Source organism: Nannobrachium achirus (genome assembly GCF_963921795.1).
Source record: "Nannobrachium achirus genome assembly, chromosome: 21".
Classification (NCBI taxonomy): Eukaryota; Metazoa; Chordata; class Actinopteri; order Myctophiformes; family Myctophidae; genus Nannobrachium; species Nannobrachium achirus.
The window spans coordinates 1,860,216-1,881,643 of NC_137828.1; the positions used below are offsets into that span (position 1 = coordinate 1,860,216).

Here is a 21,428-nt window from a genome sequence, read left to right on the forward strand (position 1 = left end):
GAACGAGCGTTCCTATTGGCAACGAGCTAGGGTCAAAATTGGGGCGAACGGGAACGTCCGAAGCAGTAAAAGAGTTAAACACTATTCATATCGCAGCTACAGTCTGACAAAATACAAAATATATATCCTGGCAGCAAATGTGTTAATGACTTAACCCTTAATATAACACTTTAAACATGAAAATGATTCAAATAGAAGCACACTATACACCAATGTGCCAACAATGGGAAAATACCTGATCGTCTGTAACTCTTAGTGTACACATGGAACCAAATGGACCCTAACTCGTACATTTAATTCATAATGATTTAATTATCTCTCTCCCTCCCTCCCTCCCTTTCTCTCTCTCTCTCTCTCTCTCTCTCTCTCTCTCTCTCTCTAAGGTTGTCTCATGTGAGGAGATCTTAGCTGTTCGTTGACAACATTCTGACTTGGTGAGTTCTGTATGAAATCCATAAAACTCTCCCTCTCCCTGATGATAAACATGTCTTCACAACATGTCTTCTATTTTCACTATGTGAAACAGGCCTTACTGTAACTTGTTCATTCATAAACACACTTTTCCCTTTTCACTACTGGCTCATACTATACCTTACATGACTGTACAAATTACACTGTGCACAAATCTAAAGAGCTCAGACATCATCAACAAGGTTTAGAGCTGGGATCGGGCCCATTCTTTCAGTCCGTGAAATATTAATCATTAAAATGTGTCCCGACCGAGCCTTATATTTCCCACTGCTTTTCCCCCTCTGTCACAGGGCAGCCCGTGTGCCCAATACACACTGAGGACAATGTACACACCTTAACTACAATGTATTTTAATGTGGGCCTGTTTATTGAATCATTAGGATGGAGGTAATAATGGGTGTGGTCTAGGGGTGTAACGATACATTTTAATAGCGATTCGATACATATCACGATACATGGTTGACGATACGATACATGGACGGTATTGATTCATTCATGGCGATACGATACAATTCGATTCAATGATTTAAAATCGATATAGTAACTATTTAGCAAAGAAATTAAATCTGTGTGAAAGGTGTGCATAGTGCAGGTTTTTAAGGGAAACATGTATTATTATGGATATAAGTAAGTAAACACATTAATTATCTGCCAAATACCTGGAAATTGTATATTGACAAACCTGCAACTTGACATAAACCCAGAGATTACACACATTTATCCACAGACCAGTGTAGCTATATGGAAAGGAAAAGTAATGAAACCCTTCCTTTAAATTTTTTCTTCTTAAAAATGCTAAATACAATGCACAAGTAGGCAGTATCGATACAATCGATTCTTTGCACTGCCGATTCGATACGATACAAAATAAAACGATACGATTCAATTTTAGCTGTTTTCATTTCGATATACTTCAATTTTTTAAGTTAAAAACGATATTTCGATACAGTTACTATATCATTACACCCCTAGTGTGGTCACCTATCCTGTGTCTCTCCTATGATAATAAAGAAGGATATTGCAGAAGGGGCGTGTATCAAAATGTGTGGGGGTATGGGGCTGTTAAGTATGACATCATTTTGTAGGCAGAGGAGAATTTCTGCCCCCAGTTTCCGTGAATCTTTTTACTATTTTTACTATTTACACATTTTTCTTCTCTTTGTTGTTGAAAGGAAAGTGTTACAATTATACTTTAGTCGTTATTTTTTTGTCGTTTTTTTAAATAGCGAGGGACAGAAAATGCTCTGGGGGCAGATTCTCCTCTGCCTACAAAATGATGTCACGGCTTAAAAGCCCCATTGCACATGCTCAGTACAATCTGGCCTGCACCTACACTTTGGCTCAGTAGATGGCGGCGTGTGACCATTAAATGGTAGTGTTTGTTTTGTATCACTTTAATTGCCCGCTGGGGACTTGGTCTTCATTTGCTCATAATAATATTCTTATGCCACAAAACAAGTAGGCCTATTTGGTGCTCTAATAGGCACAACTATGTGTTGCATATTCCTTATCCCAAAGTTATAGTTTATCATTTTATATGCAGTGTGATTGTTTAAAAAAGAAATCAGTAGAGACAAACAAATATAATAGATAGGCCTAATAAATTGTGGGTGTTTGTGTCACTTTCACTGTTCCTTATTTACTATGTCAATTAGTCTGTGTTGTGGATGAGAATTTCAAACCTGCAGCTGTTTAGGTGAGTGGAGAGAGAACCAGGAGAGAACCAAACAAACACAACCTCGCTCTACTGAGAACGGATCATATATTTTTTTATCTAGTGCCTCTGCTGGAACACTCCACCATGGCAGCTCCAGTTACACTGGGCATGTGCAATACCCCCGCACATTTTGATACACGGCCCTTCTGCACTATCCTTCTTTATTATAGTGTCTCTCCTGCACTGCTGGGGGCGGTTCCTTGATTAACTTGATTAATATAGTGCCAATCCCGAGAAGACTTGTGAAAAATACTCGAGTATCACATGGTGCCAATCCCGAGTATACTCGTGAAAAGTAATATATTACTGTAACGGCGGATACATTACCGAGAACAATGGCCGGAGGTCCGGAGACGAAATCCGTCGCTGATTTCGCATCATCACGGCTCCACGAGCACAAAATAGTCCCATCCATAACATTGAGGTGGACGGGGGATCTCATCTTTAATGTCCATTATCTCAAAACTACACTTTAGAAGCTAGGATGGAGGCAGATGCTCGCTTATGTTACACAGTTATAAAAGCTCCCGGTCCGCCATTACACAACTCCACGTGGACACGGAACGGTTCCGGCGCACGATCCGATGACGTCAGACCGGAAGTGTTTGCGCTGTGGACTTCTGGCCTTCAAAATAAGATAACGGGGGTGATGCCAACCTGAGACTGGCATCGTGGACTTTATAATCCGTTAATTTCATGGGCACTAAATGAGTTAATGGAAGGTGCCAAGTGCTGTGGAGGAGAGGGGTGTGTCTGAGGTTTCAGAGTAATGTGTTAATTTAGAATTAGAATTATTTAGTTATTCATTTGAAGTTCACCCAAGTTTAAGGTAAAGCATCATGTAGAATGCTTAGGTTACACTTACTATCTGTGGGTTATTTTGGAATTAGCTATGGAAGCATTGGAAGTATTATTACTAATTGCAGTGACTCGCTGCCGGCTGCACAATCATCCTGCAAGTTTCTGCGTGTGGAAAATAGTCAATCTGCAAGCTCACAGCGCGTTGTGGATGCAAGGCGCTGTGAGCTTGTAGATCAGCCGCTTTTGGCACGGAACACGCTTGACGACGGAGTATAAGCCAGGATTTACTTGGTAAAGTGTGTGTTGGACGGGCAAAATAAACGTCCAATTCAAGGGACGTTCAGTAATGGGGAACATGGCACCAACAATCAGCGAGCTCCCTTCAGCACAACAACAACGTTTGGGACGTTCTCCACATTTAGAGTTATGTCTCCATGCCTGTAGCATTAGTATGTGCGAGCAGCACACAGTCACACACACACACACACACACACACACACACACACACACACACACACACACACACACACACACACAGGAGTTGTGCGCTGTGCACATTATCAGAGAGTGCATGATATGTCCGACCCGAATCGACAAAACTGTGTAGTATCAGTGATGTCATCATGCAGATGGTCAGATGGATGGATGGACGGACAGACAGACAGACAGACATTCGCTAAATTAATAGTTAGGTTGTCCCCGAAGCGAAACTTGTCTTCACAGTCTCTTCATACAACAAAACAACACATAACCATATAACAACACAACAAATCACACAGACAGATCATCAGGTCTCCACTATGCACAGAAAACCATCCTAGCGACGGGGCAGTTTGTTTAGCAGTCTTTTAGCAGTTTGTTGTTTAGCAGATTGTTTAGCAGTTTGTTTAGCAGTTTGTTGTTTAGCAGTTTGTTTAGCAGTTTGTTGTTTAGCAGATTGTTTAGCAGTTTGTTGTTTAGCAGATTGTTTAGCAGTTTGTTTAGCAGTTTATTGTTTAGCAGTTTGTTTAGCAGTTTGTTGTTTAGCAGATTGTTTAGCAGTTTGTTTAGTGCAGCGATGGCTGAGGAGACAACACGTAGACATACAGAGCAGGGACGTGCAGAGAATGTCAGAGAGGCAGGGGCTGACATTTCTAAAAGGGCCTTTTGGCGAAAATATTGAAAATAGCAGACCTCCAAGCTCACAATGCCTCGCGCTGCGACCCGCTGTGAGCTTGGAAGTCGGCCATTTTCAGTACTTGATACCACACTAAACTAAGCATCAACAAAGGCAATACTGGAGATGTGGCGTAACAGCATGGATTTCTACACAGAGAGGGCAGTTCTTTCAACATAAGATGCTGCATTCAAGTTCGGGAGAGTTTGGACAAGGCAATTCTCTTGAATGCTGCCTTCAGGTATTGCATGGAAAGAGGACATTTGCATTTCTTTCACCATAGTAAAAACTGCATTCATGGTCTGGAGAGGGCACTTTTTACAGACTGTTAAAAGGACAGGGGCTCAAGCCCCCTTTGATGTCTATGTGCAGGGACGTGCTGGCCATTGGGAGAAGCGGGACAACTCCCGAACGGCCGGTTCATTCCCGGCCGGTCCAGGCCGGCCATTAGTAATAAAATGTCGGCCTTCGTTCCATTTTGGGGGCTGGGCGGCCAACAAAGTAAATCGTCACTGTCGGGCAGAAACCTTGTATCTCCAAGTTTCAAATTTGTAAATTTTTTTCACAAAGCAAAGCCCTGCTTCATCATACAAGGCCGTTGCACAAAAGTAGTGAAAACAGCAGATCTACAAGCACACGACGCCTCGCACCGCGAGGCGTTGTGTGCTTGTAGATCGGCTGTTTTCACTAGTTTAAATCATTTTTTAAATGATAAATACAAAACAAACGGTTTTGGACATACAAGGTTTCCACCAGGCAATGACAAAATATAACTAATGTAATTGGCCCACTGGCTTGTCACTTGTCATGATCTGAAATGGCAAATCTTTGAGTAGCAGCAGCGCTATAGAGAGAGATCTCTCTCTATAGCGCGCAATGAGGGCCTCTACAACTCTTTTTCCCGGGCTGAATTAGGGGCCCAGCACGTCCCTGTCTATGTGTGCACGTGCCTGCTACAGAGGATGGTCAGTGTTATTTATTATTGAGAGTGCTAAGCGTGTGATGGCCTTATTGTTCATATCAGACAGTGTGGGTGTGGGAAGCTTGATGAACTTGGAAGCGATAAGGGTGATACTGTAAAGTGTGTTTCTGTTAGGCATGGCCAGTATGGTGAATAAACAAGGCAGAGCAGTACAACAGAACAGGTTGAATAATGCTTTTGTACAGTAATAACAGAAGATGAGGGGCAACAGATGGTGATCTTAACTTACGGATGACATGAAGTCTTTACTGGAAACGTTGGATAGATGTAATGTGTTGATCAAACCTGTTCTACTGTTTTACCATGAATGAGGAGTGGGTTGAGTCGCTTGAAAGAGCAGCTCTTTTGTTTTGTCCACATTCAACTCTAGGTAGTAGGTAGTCAACTCTAGGTAGTTGTCAGTGTAAAACATTCAACTCTAGGTAGTAGGGATGCGAATCTTGACCACTGAGGCGGCACCTTGATACACTGCCAGCGATACGATATAATTGCGATACATTGAAATCCTGCCGATACGATACATCACGATCCACCCCTGTTCCCGATACGATGCGATACGATTCACGATTCACCACGATTCAAGCCCACATCCCAAAATGTACAAAACATAGCGACTAAAAAATTATGAAATTTAAATTCAAGGCAATTTATTGTTTCACTGTAGTACTAGGCTCTGTCTAACAACCCAACATATAGTATTCTGGGAGAACACAAAGCTGCTGGCTATTGTAGAATTGTTTGATAACTAATCATATAGAAGGCCTTTGTCATTATTAGTATGTCTTCAACTGGGGGTCAGGGACCCCAATCCAGGGTTATTACAGGGGGCCTGCCAAATATTTGTGTGATACAGTAGGCTATAATACCTAGCCTACAGCGAGGGTCCCTGCTTGATCTCTGTCTGAGCTAAGGGGTCCTTGACCTGAAAAACAATAAAGTCCCTCCCTGGTTTGTATATTATATTATATTATATTATATTATATTATATTATATTATATTATATTACATAATATTATATTATATTATATTATATTATATTATATTATATTATATTATAATATTATATTATATTTAATCCAGGATTATGCAATTTTTATAGCCAAAATGTTTTAAAACAGACCGACAAGCTCACAGCGCGTCGCATCCACGACACATTGTGAGCTTGTAGGTCTGCTATTTTAGGTGCGACACCCTTGTACTGCGATGTATAAATTAGGCTTCTTTCCCAGAGCAGAACTAGCAGCAGAGAAAGTGAGAGAGTTGCTTGCATCATTGCATCAACAGGAAAGTTGTAGAACAGTGACAAATACTATAATTGTTTTAAACGCAAGCAGTAGTCCTACAACACCCAGCAACATTGTTGTTGTGTGTGTGCAGTTAATATAGCGCAGAAGATGATCTCAATCAATTGTCCATCGGAGATTCGCTAAGAAACGACTGTTGATTACATATCACTCGATCAGCCTGTGCTACTCTGTGACAACAATCAGCGCAGCGGACTTGGATGTTATAAAGCTAAGTACTGTACTACTAATCTTGCATCTTTTTAACCTGTGGGGGTGCTAGTTTGTCTGTGTTGATTCACTCGCATTTCGCTGCACTGTCTGTCTCCCTGGTTGCCTGCATGCAGAGTGCAGATGTTGTCCGTCTGTCCGAGTCGCAGCTCGCGTTAAAGACTGGCTTTTGGGGAGGGGGCTGAACGGCTGATGATGGTGCATTCATGGCGCCTCGGAAACAGGATAGAATGAAATACTATATGGAAGAACCGATACAACCACAGAATTTACCGATCCAGACACTCACGGTACGATCCATCACAATTTCAGCCGTCTATTGTACCGGTACACACTGAACAGAGGTCGCGCTAGGATTTTTAACAGCCGGTCACCGTGACCGGCATGATAAAAATTTACCGGACATCTGAAGAAAATACCGGACATAATCATTTTAATGCATAAATTACAAGCAGGTGTACAAACAGCCAATAGCAACAGTTAAAGTAGTCTATTAGGCCTACTCACTGCATAGTTGGGACTGAAAACGAATTGAATGAAAAAGTAGGCTAAAAAGAAAGAAAGAAAAAAAAACGCTTCAATCTCGCATAAGGGAATTAATTATTGGACTAATCGCGCAGGCTGTCTGCATGTGGCATACTGCTTTCACAACAAGGTCTTTCTGTCATCATCTTTCATGCCAACAGTAGGCCTTACCATGTCTTGACTTAAGAATATTGAAAAATAGCATTTGCTTCATAAGGAAAGGTTCAAGGTTGATAGATTCATCTGATCTGACCAGCAATGAATCCGATACTCACTGTCGAGTAGTGACACAGACAGACAGTGCGTCCGTGCGCATGTTATGCAACTTTAGGAGAGTTGAAAAGGCTCTTCCTACTGTCTCCACTCCATCTCCTCATAAAGAACTTCAAACAAGTGTATAATGTTTGTTCATATGGGTTGATTGCTGACCGTGCGTGCATTCCTTAAATCCCATGGCTTTATATGCAGTGCGTGTCGCAAACTGACACTGAAATGAGCGAGCGAGAGAGAGAGGGAGAGCGGACGGGCGAGCGAGCGAGCGAGCGAGAGAGAGAGAGAGAGAGAGAGAGAGAGAGAGAGAGGGAGGGCGGGCGAGCGATAGAGAGAGAGAGAGAGAGATATAGAGGCAGCCTGCGCATGAGGAGCAGACGCCGATAATGATAAATGACCATTGTTTTTTCAATCGGTCAGAATGTCCGGGAGGAATTTTATTTTCCGGTCTTGGCCATAAAAAAACGGTCAAAACCGGCAATTACCGGTCTAACGCGATCTGTGACACTGAATGAACCGATTCACTCGTATCGTGCACGTTTGTATCGCGTTTACGATCCGTACCGGTATATCTCCACATCCCTACTAGGTAGTTGTCAGTGCACCACAAATGAGAAATGGTGTTCTGGATGTCTGTAATAGAGTTAATGTCACATGATTTGTAAAGCTTGTTCCAAAATAGCTGATCTACAAGCTACAAGGTGTTGCTATGTGAAGCTTTGTGAGCTTGTAGACTGGATAGTTTCCTGAAAAATGTTGCTACAGTAACAGAATTATTATAGAAAGTATTTGAATAAAAAGTTTGCGACTCGGGTCGCTAAGCACGGCCTGCAAGCAGTTATCAGTTTGCAGTTAAGCGTTATAGTTACACATGAATGCATTCATCTCATATTTACATGTTGATTTTTAGCTCTGACATTCAAGTGCAATATTGATATTTAGTTCTTATTTGGTGCTGAACTGTCAATCTGGCTAAATGTATTAATGTCATTGGCTGTGGGAAGGGTGGGCGTCCGTCCGTCCGTCCGTCCGTCCGTCCGTCCGTCCGCCCGTCCGTCCGTCCGTCCGTCCGTCCGCCCGTCCGTCCGTCCGTCCGTCCTCACACATCAGCTCCCGCTCAGTCCGTCCGTGTCCGCTTGGGCCGCTCGGACGCGGACGGTCCGATCAGCGGCTGTCTCTCGCCTTTGTGCGAGGAGAGAAAACAATTCAGATCATTTGAAGCATTGCCCGTGTCTTGTTCCAGTGAGAAAATAATGATGCTTGCCAGGCCGTTCTAGGTGAATCTATCAATACATCAGCGTGTTGATCTAACAATGGTTTGATAATGATAATGATAATAAATGACGTATGTTTTCACTTGGGTCTCCCCCGCCTCCCCACTCCCCCGCCCATGTTTGGATTTTTAAATGTCAATGTTGTTGTTGTCATCTTTCACCAGATCCATTAGAAGCAGCAGCAAGGAAGACATAAAGATGGGGAACCTCCTATCACGCAAAGTATGTTTATTTACACACCACACTAACTGAAGACCAGAGTTTATGTTTAAATACATGGTAGACATTCACTGTAAGAACAACCTGACTGAACACTGTACATTAAATTAAGATGCGTAAACAACAGCCGCCATTTTACATTGACTTTCTATGGGGGGAGACTGAAGCTTGTCTTTGCTGGGCTGCGCGCATGTCACGCAAACCAGGAAATGTGCGTGCGCGTCACGGCCGCTAAGCCTTATGGTTATGGTATGTTTTTGCTAATTTGGCGATAAAATAGTAATATTGATTATTATTTATTGCTAGAAACGCCAGGATTGTCAACTTTGATTTAAAGGACCTACACCATGAATTTTCACTTTTTCTATTTTAAAACCTTTTTTTGGGGTCCCACTGGCACCTTCTATCCTCACAAAGTCCTATTTCTGTACATTGTGTCTTTCTCTGGTTTTGGGAAGACAGAGATGAAAAGCTTTCCACGGGTTCTCAGAACAGTGCTGTTCTGAGAGTTGATCCGTGTGACGTCACACGGATTCCCGTTTTTTTTTCAGAGTAAAAAAAAAATAAAAAATAAAAAATTGTTTTTTTTTCAAAAAAACTTTTTTTCAAAACTTATTTTTTTTCAAAAAAAAATGTTTTTCAAAAAATGTTTTTTTTTCCAAAACTTTTTTTTTCAAAAAACTTTTTTTTTCAAAAAACTTTTTTTTCAAAAAACTTTTTTCAAAAAACTTTTTTCAAAAAACTTTTTTTTCAAAAAACTTTTTTTTCAAAAAACTTTTTTTTTTCAAAAAACTTTTTTTTTAAAAAAACTTTTTTTTTAAAAAAACTTTTTTTTTAAAAAAACTTTTTTTTTTTTCAAAAAACTTTTTTTTTTTTCAAAAAACTTTTTTTTTCTCTGGAAAACCCCCACTAGATGCGCCCCTGAGCAAACAGAGGCCGTTTTGGTATTGCAGCTGGAGAGCCTCATTATAGTAGAGCTAGAACAAACAAAAAGAATGGTCAGAGTGTTTGTTGAGGGTTAAAACCTGTCTAAAGCTGCATTCACACTGCAGATATATAGTTGAACGTTTAGCTTGGTAATTCAATGTTATCTCAATGGAAACCAGCTTTAAAGCTTCCAAACCTTCGTTTGGTGTGTGTCCTGTATCTTTAAAGCTGGTTTCCATTGAGATAACATTGACCAAGCAATGGAAACCAGCTTTAAAAGATACAGGACACACACCAAACGAAGGTTTGGAAGCTTTAAAGCTGGTTTCCATTGAGATAACATTGACCAAGCAAGCTAAACGTTCAACTATATATCTGCAGTGTGAATGCAGCATAAGACTCAATTTTGAGCATATATTTATACAAAAAATATAGTTTTAAAAGCATGGTGTAGGCCCTTTAAAGACGTCTCCAGACGCCCCAGGGCACCCATTGTGTTAAAGTGTATACTATTCACTAATGTATATAAAGTATGGTTAAGCTTGTGTTCAGTCTCTTCACAACCAACACATTAAAGTTATACCATGTAACTTTTTTTATAAAACAAATCTTAAAATTGTCCTAACTGTTAAATCGCTAATGTTTTAGAACACCCACTCCGTTATTTTCAGCTTCTAAAGCCTTTTCTTTATTTGTTTTCTATGAGCCGTGAGGGGGGGAGAATTTCGCGGCAAAATGACGTCATCTGCATCATCTGTATACGTTGTGTATACGTTGGCCAATCATATCGCGGATCATAAACACATGGTACACTACCGGCCAATCACAGGCGTATCTGCAGTATCTTCAGTATCTTCAGGAAGTAGCCTCCCTCAGCTACAGTGTTTACGATGGTGAAGGATTCTTAACCTCTTAATCCCCAAATCCTGGCCAGAAAATTACGTTCTACCATGCGTTCTACACCTCCACGGATTTGTATAGTCGCGGTGGTTTGCGGCGCCGCTCCGGTGGTCCGCGGCGGTGGTCCGCGAAGACTCCGGGCGAAAAGCGGCCGAAAAAAGCAATACCACTACTGACCACTAGTTTAGCAACTTACACAGTATAGCTTTAAGAGAATGAAGCTGAGATGTTATCATCCTCTGTTTGTACCAGGCCTCAACCTTGGGGCCACTTGAGGAACGCATCTTGAAAACTCTCGATAAGCTCAAAGACTTTGAGTTTGAGATGTTCAAGATTCATTTGCGATGCCCTGAGGTCCTTGAAGGCCTCGATCCAATCCCAAAGAGAAAGAAGGAGGACAGGAGGACCATCGCTTGTCTGATGGTGCGGAGCTACTCCAGTTCAGAAGCTCAGAAGATCATAGCGATCATTCTGAACAACATCCACAGGAATGATCTACTGGACAACCAAGGTAGGAGGAGACAATTAACAATATATTGAAATAATTAGTATATTGTAATTAGACACTGCTGCTAAACTCATTGTGTAATTGGGAGGGGAATGCACAGCTAAGTAATTATCTTGTGTATAAACTAAAACTTGGCTTAGATGATTTTTTAAAGCCAGTCAAGATCTGCATATCTTTTGTCAGTCCTGGCAATACTACTTTTAAAATGGTGACGTCACCTATGCTCCCGAGAAGGCATTCTTGAGTCCTGCAGCTTAGACCTATTTCCAAAACCATTACCAAACAGAATGTGCATGTGCAAGAGAGGGGCTATTTATTTGTGAGGAGTTGTATACAGATAGGGAGAAAGTGTTTATATTGTGATGGGACATATATTAATAGTTACCAATACCCTACCAGTCAAACTTTTGGACACAGCTTCTCACACACATTGAATAGAAGCTGTGTCCAAGCTATTGCACCTGGTTGTCTTTCCTAATTCAGCCTGAAGACAACAATTAATTACATTACTAAAATCAGTGCAATATAATAATAAAGATTAATGTCAGGATAATTACTGCCAGGTAATAGCAGGTTTCTGTTGTCTTTTCTGACACAATAGTTGAAACATCAGATGCATCAGATGCTGCTGACTCATCGATGCCAACCTCATCTTCAACAAGTAGAGACGTCTCTAAAGGTGAGCTGACTCTATGAATAGATGTCTTCAATGAACTGATTAACCACTTGAACCCCAGCATCCATATTCTGGGGGAAACTAGGGATATGAATGATCCACAAAAGATGTGGCCAAATCAAGTTGGGCTCCCATCGACTTTCTATACAGGAGAAACATACCCAGAAAAAAAACTGCTTTAAGTAGGATGTGAGGGGTCTAACTAGGGGTTTGACATGATGCTGAATCCATTGCAAGCATTTGTTTTGCACAAAAAGCATTCCGAGTCCAGTGAAGCAACTCATAAGTTATAGCTAATAGGAGGTACCAACAATCGATCAGCAGAGGGGCGAGTTGATTGAGGCTACACAAGAGTTTTACAAAGAGTATACAAATAACAACATGGGTTGAGCCAAGTTAAACCAATGAAAGCCAATTACTCTGATATGATTTCAATGACACCAAGTCAAGTCAATATGGAAATCTTTTTAAAAGATACACAGAAAAAAATAGATTTTTGACTAGTAGATCGGCTATTTTCACTTCCTGTTTGGCAGTGAAACAACAAAGTTTGACGCTTCACAACTGTCTTGCCGTTTTATGAAAACTCACGCTTTTGATAACTTGTTACAGTTTTACTGCCATATTTATTATTTATGTATTTGTGCTGGTGCCAGCAAATAGTAGCTTAGTAGTAGTAGCTTAGCTTTGCGATGTTATAGAAAATTATCTATGGATGATTTCCGAACCAAATCTTTTTTCAGTGGACACATATACATGTACTGTAGCCAAACTGACAGCATGGGGAAGCCTTATGCAAGGAATGGATGTGAAATGGCCCTCCCCTCTTTACATCGTTCAGAGTGTAGAAATGCATTTTCTAGATCAGGTCCTCAGAGAATAGCCAGGAAGTGAATTGGACATCCATTGATGTTTACGTGTGGTGGACATTTCAAAGCAGCATTACGGGAGATGTTTTTACTGTACACACCCGTGCGACCCCTCATCAGCTTACAGTCATCAAACAAGGTAAAATAACGAGTGTTCGTATTGGCGACATGCCACGTTCAGAATTGGGACGAGTGTTAAAGTTCGAAGCAGTAAAAGAGTTAAGGTCTCTTGTGTACGCTGAACGAGTTTGAGGTGATTCTGCCCATCCTCCAAGGAGGAATTTGTTAAAGTATGACCTGTGAAGATGGCACAATGCTACAATGAATTAAAAACAGCTGACTTGCTGCTGGGTTTAGGTTATGTCTCCAAGAGACTTATGTAAGTCGGGACATAATACAGATGTGTACCAATTTTCATAGGGTTAGGTTTAAGGTAACCCTAACCCTTTGCCAGCAGTAAAAAGATAAATAATAGTGTGCTCCTCTGAAAAAAAATTAATAAGACTCATCTTTTAGTTGCTATTAACCTCATCACCTGCTATTTTGACCCCTATTTAACGACGGTTCACAGATCGCGCACGCTCTTTGATCATGCCCCACCTGTCATTCCTCCCCCACGTAAACAATATAACCAAAATTGCATTCTTCCACCTTCACAACATCGCCCGCCTCCGCCCCTCCCTGACTTTCTCTGCTGCCAAAACCCTCATTCACGCCTTCATCTCATCACGGTTGGATTACTGCAACAGCATACTTTATGGCATCACCACCAAAACCCTCAACAAACTCCAATACGTACAAAACTCAGCCGCCCGCCTACTCACCAGCACCCGCTCCAGAGACCACATCACACCAGTCCCCCATGACCTCCACTGGCTCCCTGTCAATCAACGGATCCACTTCAAACTACTCCTCACCACCTACAAGTCACTGCACAATCTGGCCCCCCCTTACCTCTCCGACCTACTCGAGCCATATGTCCCGACCCATTCGCTCAGGTCCAGTGAGGCTGGCCTCCTCCAGGTCCCCAAGCCCAAGCACCGAACCTGGGGTGACAGGGCCTTTTCTGTGGCCGCCCCCACCCTCTGGAACGACCTCCCTAAACATATCAGAGACGCCCCCTCCATCCCCACCTTTAAAACCGCCCTGAAGACCCACTTATTTACCATCGCCTTTCCCAGCTGGCCTTGTACCTACACTTGTTGTTATTGTTTTTAGCTCTTATTGTATCTTCTTATCCTAGTTTTCTTCCAAATAAAGTTGTTGTTTTTACCTGCCACACACACACACACACACACACACACACACACACACACACACACACACACACACACACACACACACACACACACACACACACACACACACACACACACACACACACACACACACAGTGTTGTAAAGCGACTTTGAGTAATCAGAAAAGCGCTATATAAATTCCAGCTATTATTATTATTATTATGCCATGGTAAGCAACAAAAAACAACTGTCCTCCGTAGCCCATATCGATCGCGTTTGCACGAAGCATGCATGTTGCATAACAAGGAAGTGAATGTGTTGCGTAACAGGATACAGGGAGTTGTTGTCCCGCCCCGTTTCCGGTCCCAGAACATCCGTATCCGGTTTCAACGGGTAGTCCAGACTCTAGGTGGAAAAAATAATGTCAGATCGGTGATCATACTTTAATTGTTTTATAGCGATTAAAGGATATTGAGAACTCATCATACTTTTCATTAGCATAACGGACACAGTCAATGAGTTAAAAAAGGTTGTTGTCCTTGTTGGTGACAACATGTTGTGAGGCTTCAACGTTGATTTGTTTTAAGTGGCGATCGTAATGAAAGATTACATTTCTTCTTTGCTTGTCAGCTGTGCCTCATCCAGAGAAGACCATGGCTTCAGACCAGGTAGGTGTACTCAAAATAAATGTCATTGTAACAACTGTTAGATATTGAAAAACATAATAATACCTGCTACTCATTTCTATAGGGCTCGTCCGTGGGCATATTGGTCGCCAACAAGATGAAACTTGTCGAGTGGTTTGGCTCAGATCAACACATTGTACAGCACGCTCGTGCTGATGGAATTCTTGAGAGAAGAGTTTATACACAACTGAGGAATATAGCACAGCCAGAAGATGTTTTCATTAAACTTATTGACACTGTGACTGATAAAGGAGAGGACATTTCATCTCAGTTCCTAAAACTTCTAAGAAACCCAGAGATTCTCGGCACGTATCCACAACTCAAGGAATGGAATTCTTCTTTTGTGCTGCCAGGTAAAAAAAAAAAAAAAGAAAAAGAAAATGCACAATTCATTGAAAGTATGAAAAGTTTAGATTTTAGTCTCATTTGGTCAGCTATTGCACCTTTTAACATTAAAGACAGACATTAAGAAAATTGAAATGAGTAAGCTTCTCTCTTCTACAGGACCACCTGAACCAAAGATCACAAACAGCCTTTCTATTCCAGGTACAGACCCTCTCTTTTTACAAAATATCCATAATTCCAGATATACCAAAAATCGATACACTTTTGATTTTATTATCATCAACATTGGCCATCTTCTTCAGTTTCAACGTGCTTTATTTAGGAAGCACAATACAAAAGTGTTTCAATATAAACCCCATTATCAAAATAGCTGGGTGTTGCCAGATTTTGAGAGAGGAATAAGCAACAGTCTATGAAAAAAGCCCAAAAGCAGTAAACTATAGGCTACATGAGGACTTTAAACCTATACACTGTCTGTCAGCTATTTGAAAATAGCTGATCCGATCTACAAGCTCACAACCGCATCCGCCATTAATTATAAGCAATTTACAGGAGAAACAAGCCCAACGTGGCTTATAATAATCAGACCTGGCAACACTCACTGCATGTACGTTGTTCCTCCATCACTCTTCTCTGACAGAATCAGAGTTTCTTGTTAACGGTAACTGCATATGTATCCACTCTGCCACAGACTGTGAGACAATCAGTTACTGCACCAGTCTAAAATCAATATGTTTTGAAATTCCTCTTGAGAAATGTACAGTAGAGCTATTTCATCCAGTTCACAGATGTATTATAGCCCATATACATGTCCAAAGATGGAGATAGACCTATACAAACACATAACGCAAATATTTAATTACCTGAGGGATACAATGTCTTTACATTTTAAAACATAGAGGGCTCTATTTTGATTGTCTTAAGAACCAGCTCTTATGCCTTAAGCTAACAATTTTGCTGCCATTTTAAACATAGCTGTAGTAAGCAGCTGCCAAATTGTAATTACCTTTTAACGTGGGCACGTGCACGCATCGTGCACAATCTGTGCGCGACTCATCTAGTAGACTCGGTGACAGCTTACGAATAAAAAAACCCCACTGAAATACGCATATCCGTTGCCACGCTGAATCCCTGCTTATCCGCCAGTGTTACATGAAAAAACATTGAAAAAAGCCACCTTTGCGCTATGGTAACACATGGACACGTTCGCGCACAAAACGCACGATATGTGCGGGGATCATAATCCAGGCGTGTAGAGATTAGATCAAAGTTTCCAAACGCAAAAATCGGATTGAAAAACGAGCTTTCCATCGCCGAGTAGCTTCCTCTTCTTTTACAATGCAAACTAATGGAGGCGGGACTATGACCTAGGCTCAGACCGGATACGGAAAGCTAGATCCGGTCCAGACAGGAAATACGACGTTTTGTGTCTAGCTCGTCGTCCCTTTCACATACACTATGTTTTTTTTCTTTTAATTCCTAAAAAAAAAAAAAAAAAAAAAAAACATTTAAACTAGCGCCTGTATGAGACATTTATTTCATTTAAACTAGCAGCATAGCACATGTGTATTAGCTCAAATTAATGTTTTGTTTAGAAACAAGCTGCACAAGTCAGGCAATGTGTTTGGAGCGGCCAGCGGCCCTGGTTGATAAGAGTATGGTATTTAAAATGTAAACTTTAGGCATTTATCAGACACTCTTAATCCAGAGAGACTTACAGTAAACAAGGACAGGACCAGGTCAAATTATATAAATAGTAATCTATGATCATAGGTAACCTTTTTTAGGATATTTGGGAACAATCATGATTAATTAACAGCAATCATAGAAAGAGCCTCTGCAGAAATCGATCTCTACTGTGCTTATAGCCTCCATTTACTGTTCCTAATAGCAGGGACTCCAGTGTTGCATCTTGAACTATTCAACAATGACACATACTGAAAAAAAGGTTTTACATTTATTTCGTAATTGGTAAACTCTGGGTTACTTTCTCTGTGCAAGGCTGTTAAACATGGAATTACTTTGTTCACTACAGGTCTGTTGGTGAAATCATCAGGGCGTCTCATTACTGACTATGAAGAGCAGCTTCAAGACAACATGGCCGATACATATCTGAGTGTAAAATTGGGTAAAAAGCTTGAGGTCATGTTTGAAAACATCTTCATCTGGCTCTACAATGTAAACATCAATGTCACAGACATCCACAGACAACATGAGGTCAGACAGATGGAGATGAAGACAGCAGGAGAGCAAAAAGCAATCCAACCCAGTGAAATCTTCAAAGACCCTTCAGGAAGAAACAGAAGAACAGTGCTGACCGTTGGCTGTGCAGGAATTGGCAAAACCTTCCTTCTACACAAATATTTATTTGACTGGGCCAACAAATGTTTTCCCCAAGATCCACACCTCGTGTTCCCGTTCAAGTTCCGCCAGTTAAATCTGCTCAAGGGAGAAAACTTTACTTTGGCACAGCTGATTCACAGATGCATCAAGGAAACCAGATTCATTGAGGAAGAAGCTCTTAATGACATCTTCAATGAATTGCAGAAGTCAGGAAACTACAACAAGAGCCCCTTCAAAGTCATGTTTGCTATGGATGGCTACGATGAAATGAATTTCCTGCTCGATTTCAAAACCGATTTCGGCATCATGAATGTGACCGATTCTTACCCAGTGGAAGTGTTGCTCGTAAGCCTCATCAAGGGGGACCTGCTCCCCTCTGCTCACCTCTGGATAACCTCACGACCTGTAGCAGCCAATCTGATCCCTCTGGACTATGTTAACAAGATGACAGAAGTCCGAGGGTTCATCAAAGATGACCAGAAGAAAGAGTACTTCATGAAGAACATCAGTGATAAAAACCAGGCCAGCTCAATCTACTCCCACATCAAGGAGTCAAATATCCTCCACACGATGTGTGAAATCCCTGTCTTCTGTTGGATCACTGCTAGCGTTCTGCAGAACATGAAGATGAGCATCAAGTTGCCCAAAACCCTGGTTGAGATGTACTGCCACTTCCTGATGGGTGAGATCCTGCGGGAGAAGATGAAGAATCCTGGACTAGACGAGGCAGACAAAGATAAGATTATAAAGGATGCAGGAGAAGTTCTTCTGAAGCTGGGCAGGCTGGCGTTTGACCAACTGGACAAAGGCAACATCATTTTCTACGAGAAAGACCTGAAGGCGTGTGGTCTTGATGTGAAGAAGGACTTGCAGAACTTAGGATTTTGCACAAAGTTCTTCAAAGAAGACGACGTGTTCTTCCTCCAGACGGTCTACTGCTTTGTTCATCTGAGCATCCAGGAGTTTCTGGCTGCAGTCTACCTGTTCCACTGTTTCACCCAGAGGAACATGGAGGTCCTGAATTCCTTCCTGATTGATGAGGAGGAGGAGGATGAAGAATACAGTGACTTGTCCCTGTCTGACTTCCTGAAGGCTGTTATGAACAAAAACGTGAAGAGTGAGAGTGGACACCTGGACCTGTTTGTCCGTTTCCTTCATGGTCTCTCACTGCAGTCCAACCAGAGTCTGTTAGCAGGTCTTCTGGGTCAGACACAAAGCAGTCCAGAGAGCATCCAGGAAGTCATCAACAACCTGAAGAAGATGAATAATCCTGATGCCTCTCCTGACAGATGTATCAACATCTTCCACTGTCTGATGGAGATGCAGGACCCCTCAGTAAGTCAGGGGATCCAACAGTACCTGGAGTCAGAGAACACATCAGGGAAGAAACTCTCTTGGCCTCAGTGTTCAGCTCTGGCCTCCATTCTGCTGTCGTCAGAGAAGGTTCTGGAGGAGTTGGACCTGGACAAATACAACACAGTCTATGGGGGGCGATGGAGACTGATCCCAGCCGTGAGGAACTGCACAACAGCCAGGTTAGTCATGTGAATATCAACATGTTAGAGCACATTCAGTCATTTACTCCTTTTATTCATTAATGAATTTTAAAAATACCATGAAAACCGTGTGTGTGTGTGTGTGTGTGTGTGTGTGCGTGTGTGCGTGTGTGCGTGTGTGCGTGCGTGCGTGCGTGTTGTGTATATGCACGCATGCAGTGTTTTTACTTTGCTTGTCTTTGACTTGTAAGGGTCCATTTGGTTCCATTTGTACACTCTCAGACCTGTAAGGGTCCATTTGGTTCCATTTGTACACTCTCAGAGTTACAGAGCTGTAAGGGTCCGTTTGGTTCCATTTGTACACTATCAGAGTTACAGAGCTGTAAGGGTCCATTTGGTTTTATTTGTACACTCTCAGAGTTACAGACCCGTAAGGGTTCATGTGGTTCCATTTGTACACTCTCAGAGTTACAGAGCTGTAAGGGTCCATTTGGTTCCATTTGTACACTCTCAGAGTTACAGAGCTGTAAGGGTCCATTTGGTTCTATTTGTACACTCTCAGAGTTACAGAGCCGTAAGGGTCCATTTGGTTCTATTTGTACACTCTCAGAGTTACAGACATGTAAGGGTCCATTTGGTTTCATTTGTACACTCTCAGAGTTACAGAGCTGTAAGGGTCCATTTGGTTCCATTTGTACCCTCTCAGACCTGTAAGGGTGATTGGAGGAAAACAAATCTCCCTGCTTAATGATTTTATACCAGGCTCACTGTAACTATTTAGATTAGATGGTGTGAGCTTGTACCAGTAGATCGGCCATATTTCCAAAATAGCCAATGAACAGAATACAGTGGTCATTTAGTCAAATTGTGATGCGATATAACTGTGTTTTTGCGAGCGTCTGTGCGTGCATGTGTAAATAGAACATGGTACCACACAGAACAAGAAGTCAAGTTCTCTCTGTATTTATAAGTGTCCTCATCAGATATTCTACAATGAAAACAAAATATTCCAAATGAGAACTAGATCATACCATTAGTGGAGGGGTGTACAGAGGATGGTCTTTTAAACAATGAGCTTGGTCATTACTTATTAGATTTCCACGTTACTTAATTCATACATTTAAGTTCCATGTTGTAGATTAGAGACAACTTTATGTCTGTCTTCCACTTCTCTGTTCTCTGTTCTTACTGACATCCTGTTAATGTCTGGAGAACGAGATAGAAGATCTCTTAGCTGCCTTTCACAGCTAAGGTTTACGTAAAACGTTCCGATCAAGGACCAAATGTTACCATTGTTGCATTTTGCATTTGGTCTAGTTAAGGTTCACACAGGACTTTGTTAAGCAAACCAAAATATGTAAACAAAATGTGATCCTACATCTATAGACAGAATATTTCTTCACTTCACTGCTATAGAGTTGAGTAATAGCATCATGTTGTGATCGTTTTTATTATTTAATGTTTGTGTTCCAATCAAATGACAACAGTGGAAAGTTATGAACACATTTCAATTAAATGTGTGTTAATCACGGCCGTTATTAGCTTAGGCAGAAAAGTAGCTAGAGTTCTCAATTTCGGCCCGAACCCGACCCTACCCGACCCGACCCGACATTTTCGGGCCGGGCCGGGCTCAAAATGTATGCTAATTAGTCGCGTCGGGCCGAGCCTCGGGTTCAGTAAAAAAAAAGAGAAAAAAAAATATCTATACTATAATTTTGCGAATGTCTGAGTGAGTGAGTGTCTGTCTGTCTGTCTGTCTGTCTGTCTGTCTGTCTGTCACAGCGTTTCTCCTCGGTGGCTGGAGCAATTGATCTGAAATCGCATCACCATCAGCATATGAACACACCTGACATAACTGTGAAGCCCGTTTGTCACTTTCACAAATCGTATGCTGTATAATAGCATTTTTATGGTGTATCTATATCTATTTAGCCTACAGTACCTTTTGTGACCACACATGTTAAGGGAGGGGCGCTGTTGTTCAGGCCATGCACAATCACACACAAACCCACACACACACACACGGGGGGGGGGGGGGGAGTGTGGTGTGGGCAGGCGGGCAGGCGGGCGGGCAAGCGGGGGGGGGGGGGGGGGGGGGGGGGTTTGGGGGGTTCTGGACCTGTTACAGATGTTGTCCAAAAATCATGCAGATCGATACACAGTATCTCTGTAGCCGAGGGCGCTGTTGTTCAGGCCATGCACAATCACACACAAACCCACACACACACACACACACACACACGGGGAGGGGGGGGAGTGTGGTGTGGGCAGGCGGGCGGGCAAGCGGGGGGGGGGGGGGGGGTTCTGGCCCTGTTACAGATGCCAAAAATCATGCAGATCGGTACACAGTATCTCTGTAGCCGTTAAATGGAACGGGTATTTCTTACATTGATGCTCCTACATATTAGCATGCAAGCACCAGTTAAAGTTACTTTCCATCCCTCATATACTGTGTGCACAGTGCACATCCCATAACCCACACACTGCACATCATTTCGGAGCTCATATCT

At 41.9% G+C, this 21,428-nt stretch overlaps 1 protein-coding gene across 1 annotated transcript in view; it reads left to right on the forward strand.

The window, feature by feature from the left end:
- Positions 1-21,428, forward strand: part of LOC308307213 (NLR family CARD domain-containing protein 3-like) — a gene marked incomplete at both ends in the record, with an annotated part of 51,652 nt that overhangs the window by 16,643 nt on the left and 13,581 nt on the right. The window contains 6 exons of the mRNA XM_080752384.1: positions 8,875-8,932; positions 11,009-11,267; positions 14,679-14,716; positions 17,504-18,352; positions 18,425-18,609; positions 18,712-18,957. Coding sequence (XP_080608510.1) covers positions 8,875-8,932; positions 11,009-11,267; positions 14,679-14,716; positions 17,504-18,352; positions 18,425-18,609; positions 18,712-18,957 — 1,635 coding nt within the window. The remainder of the gene's footprint in view (positions 1-8,874; positions 8,933-11,008; positions 11,268-14,678; positions 14,717-17,503; positions 18,353-18,424; positions 18,610-18,711; positions 18,958-21,428) is intronic.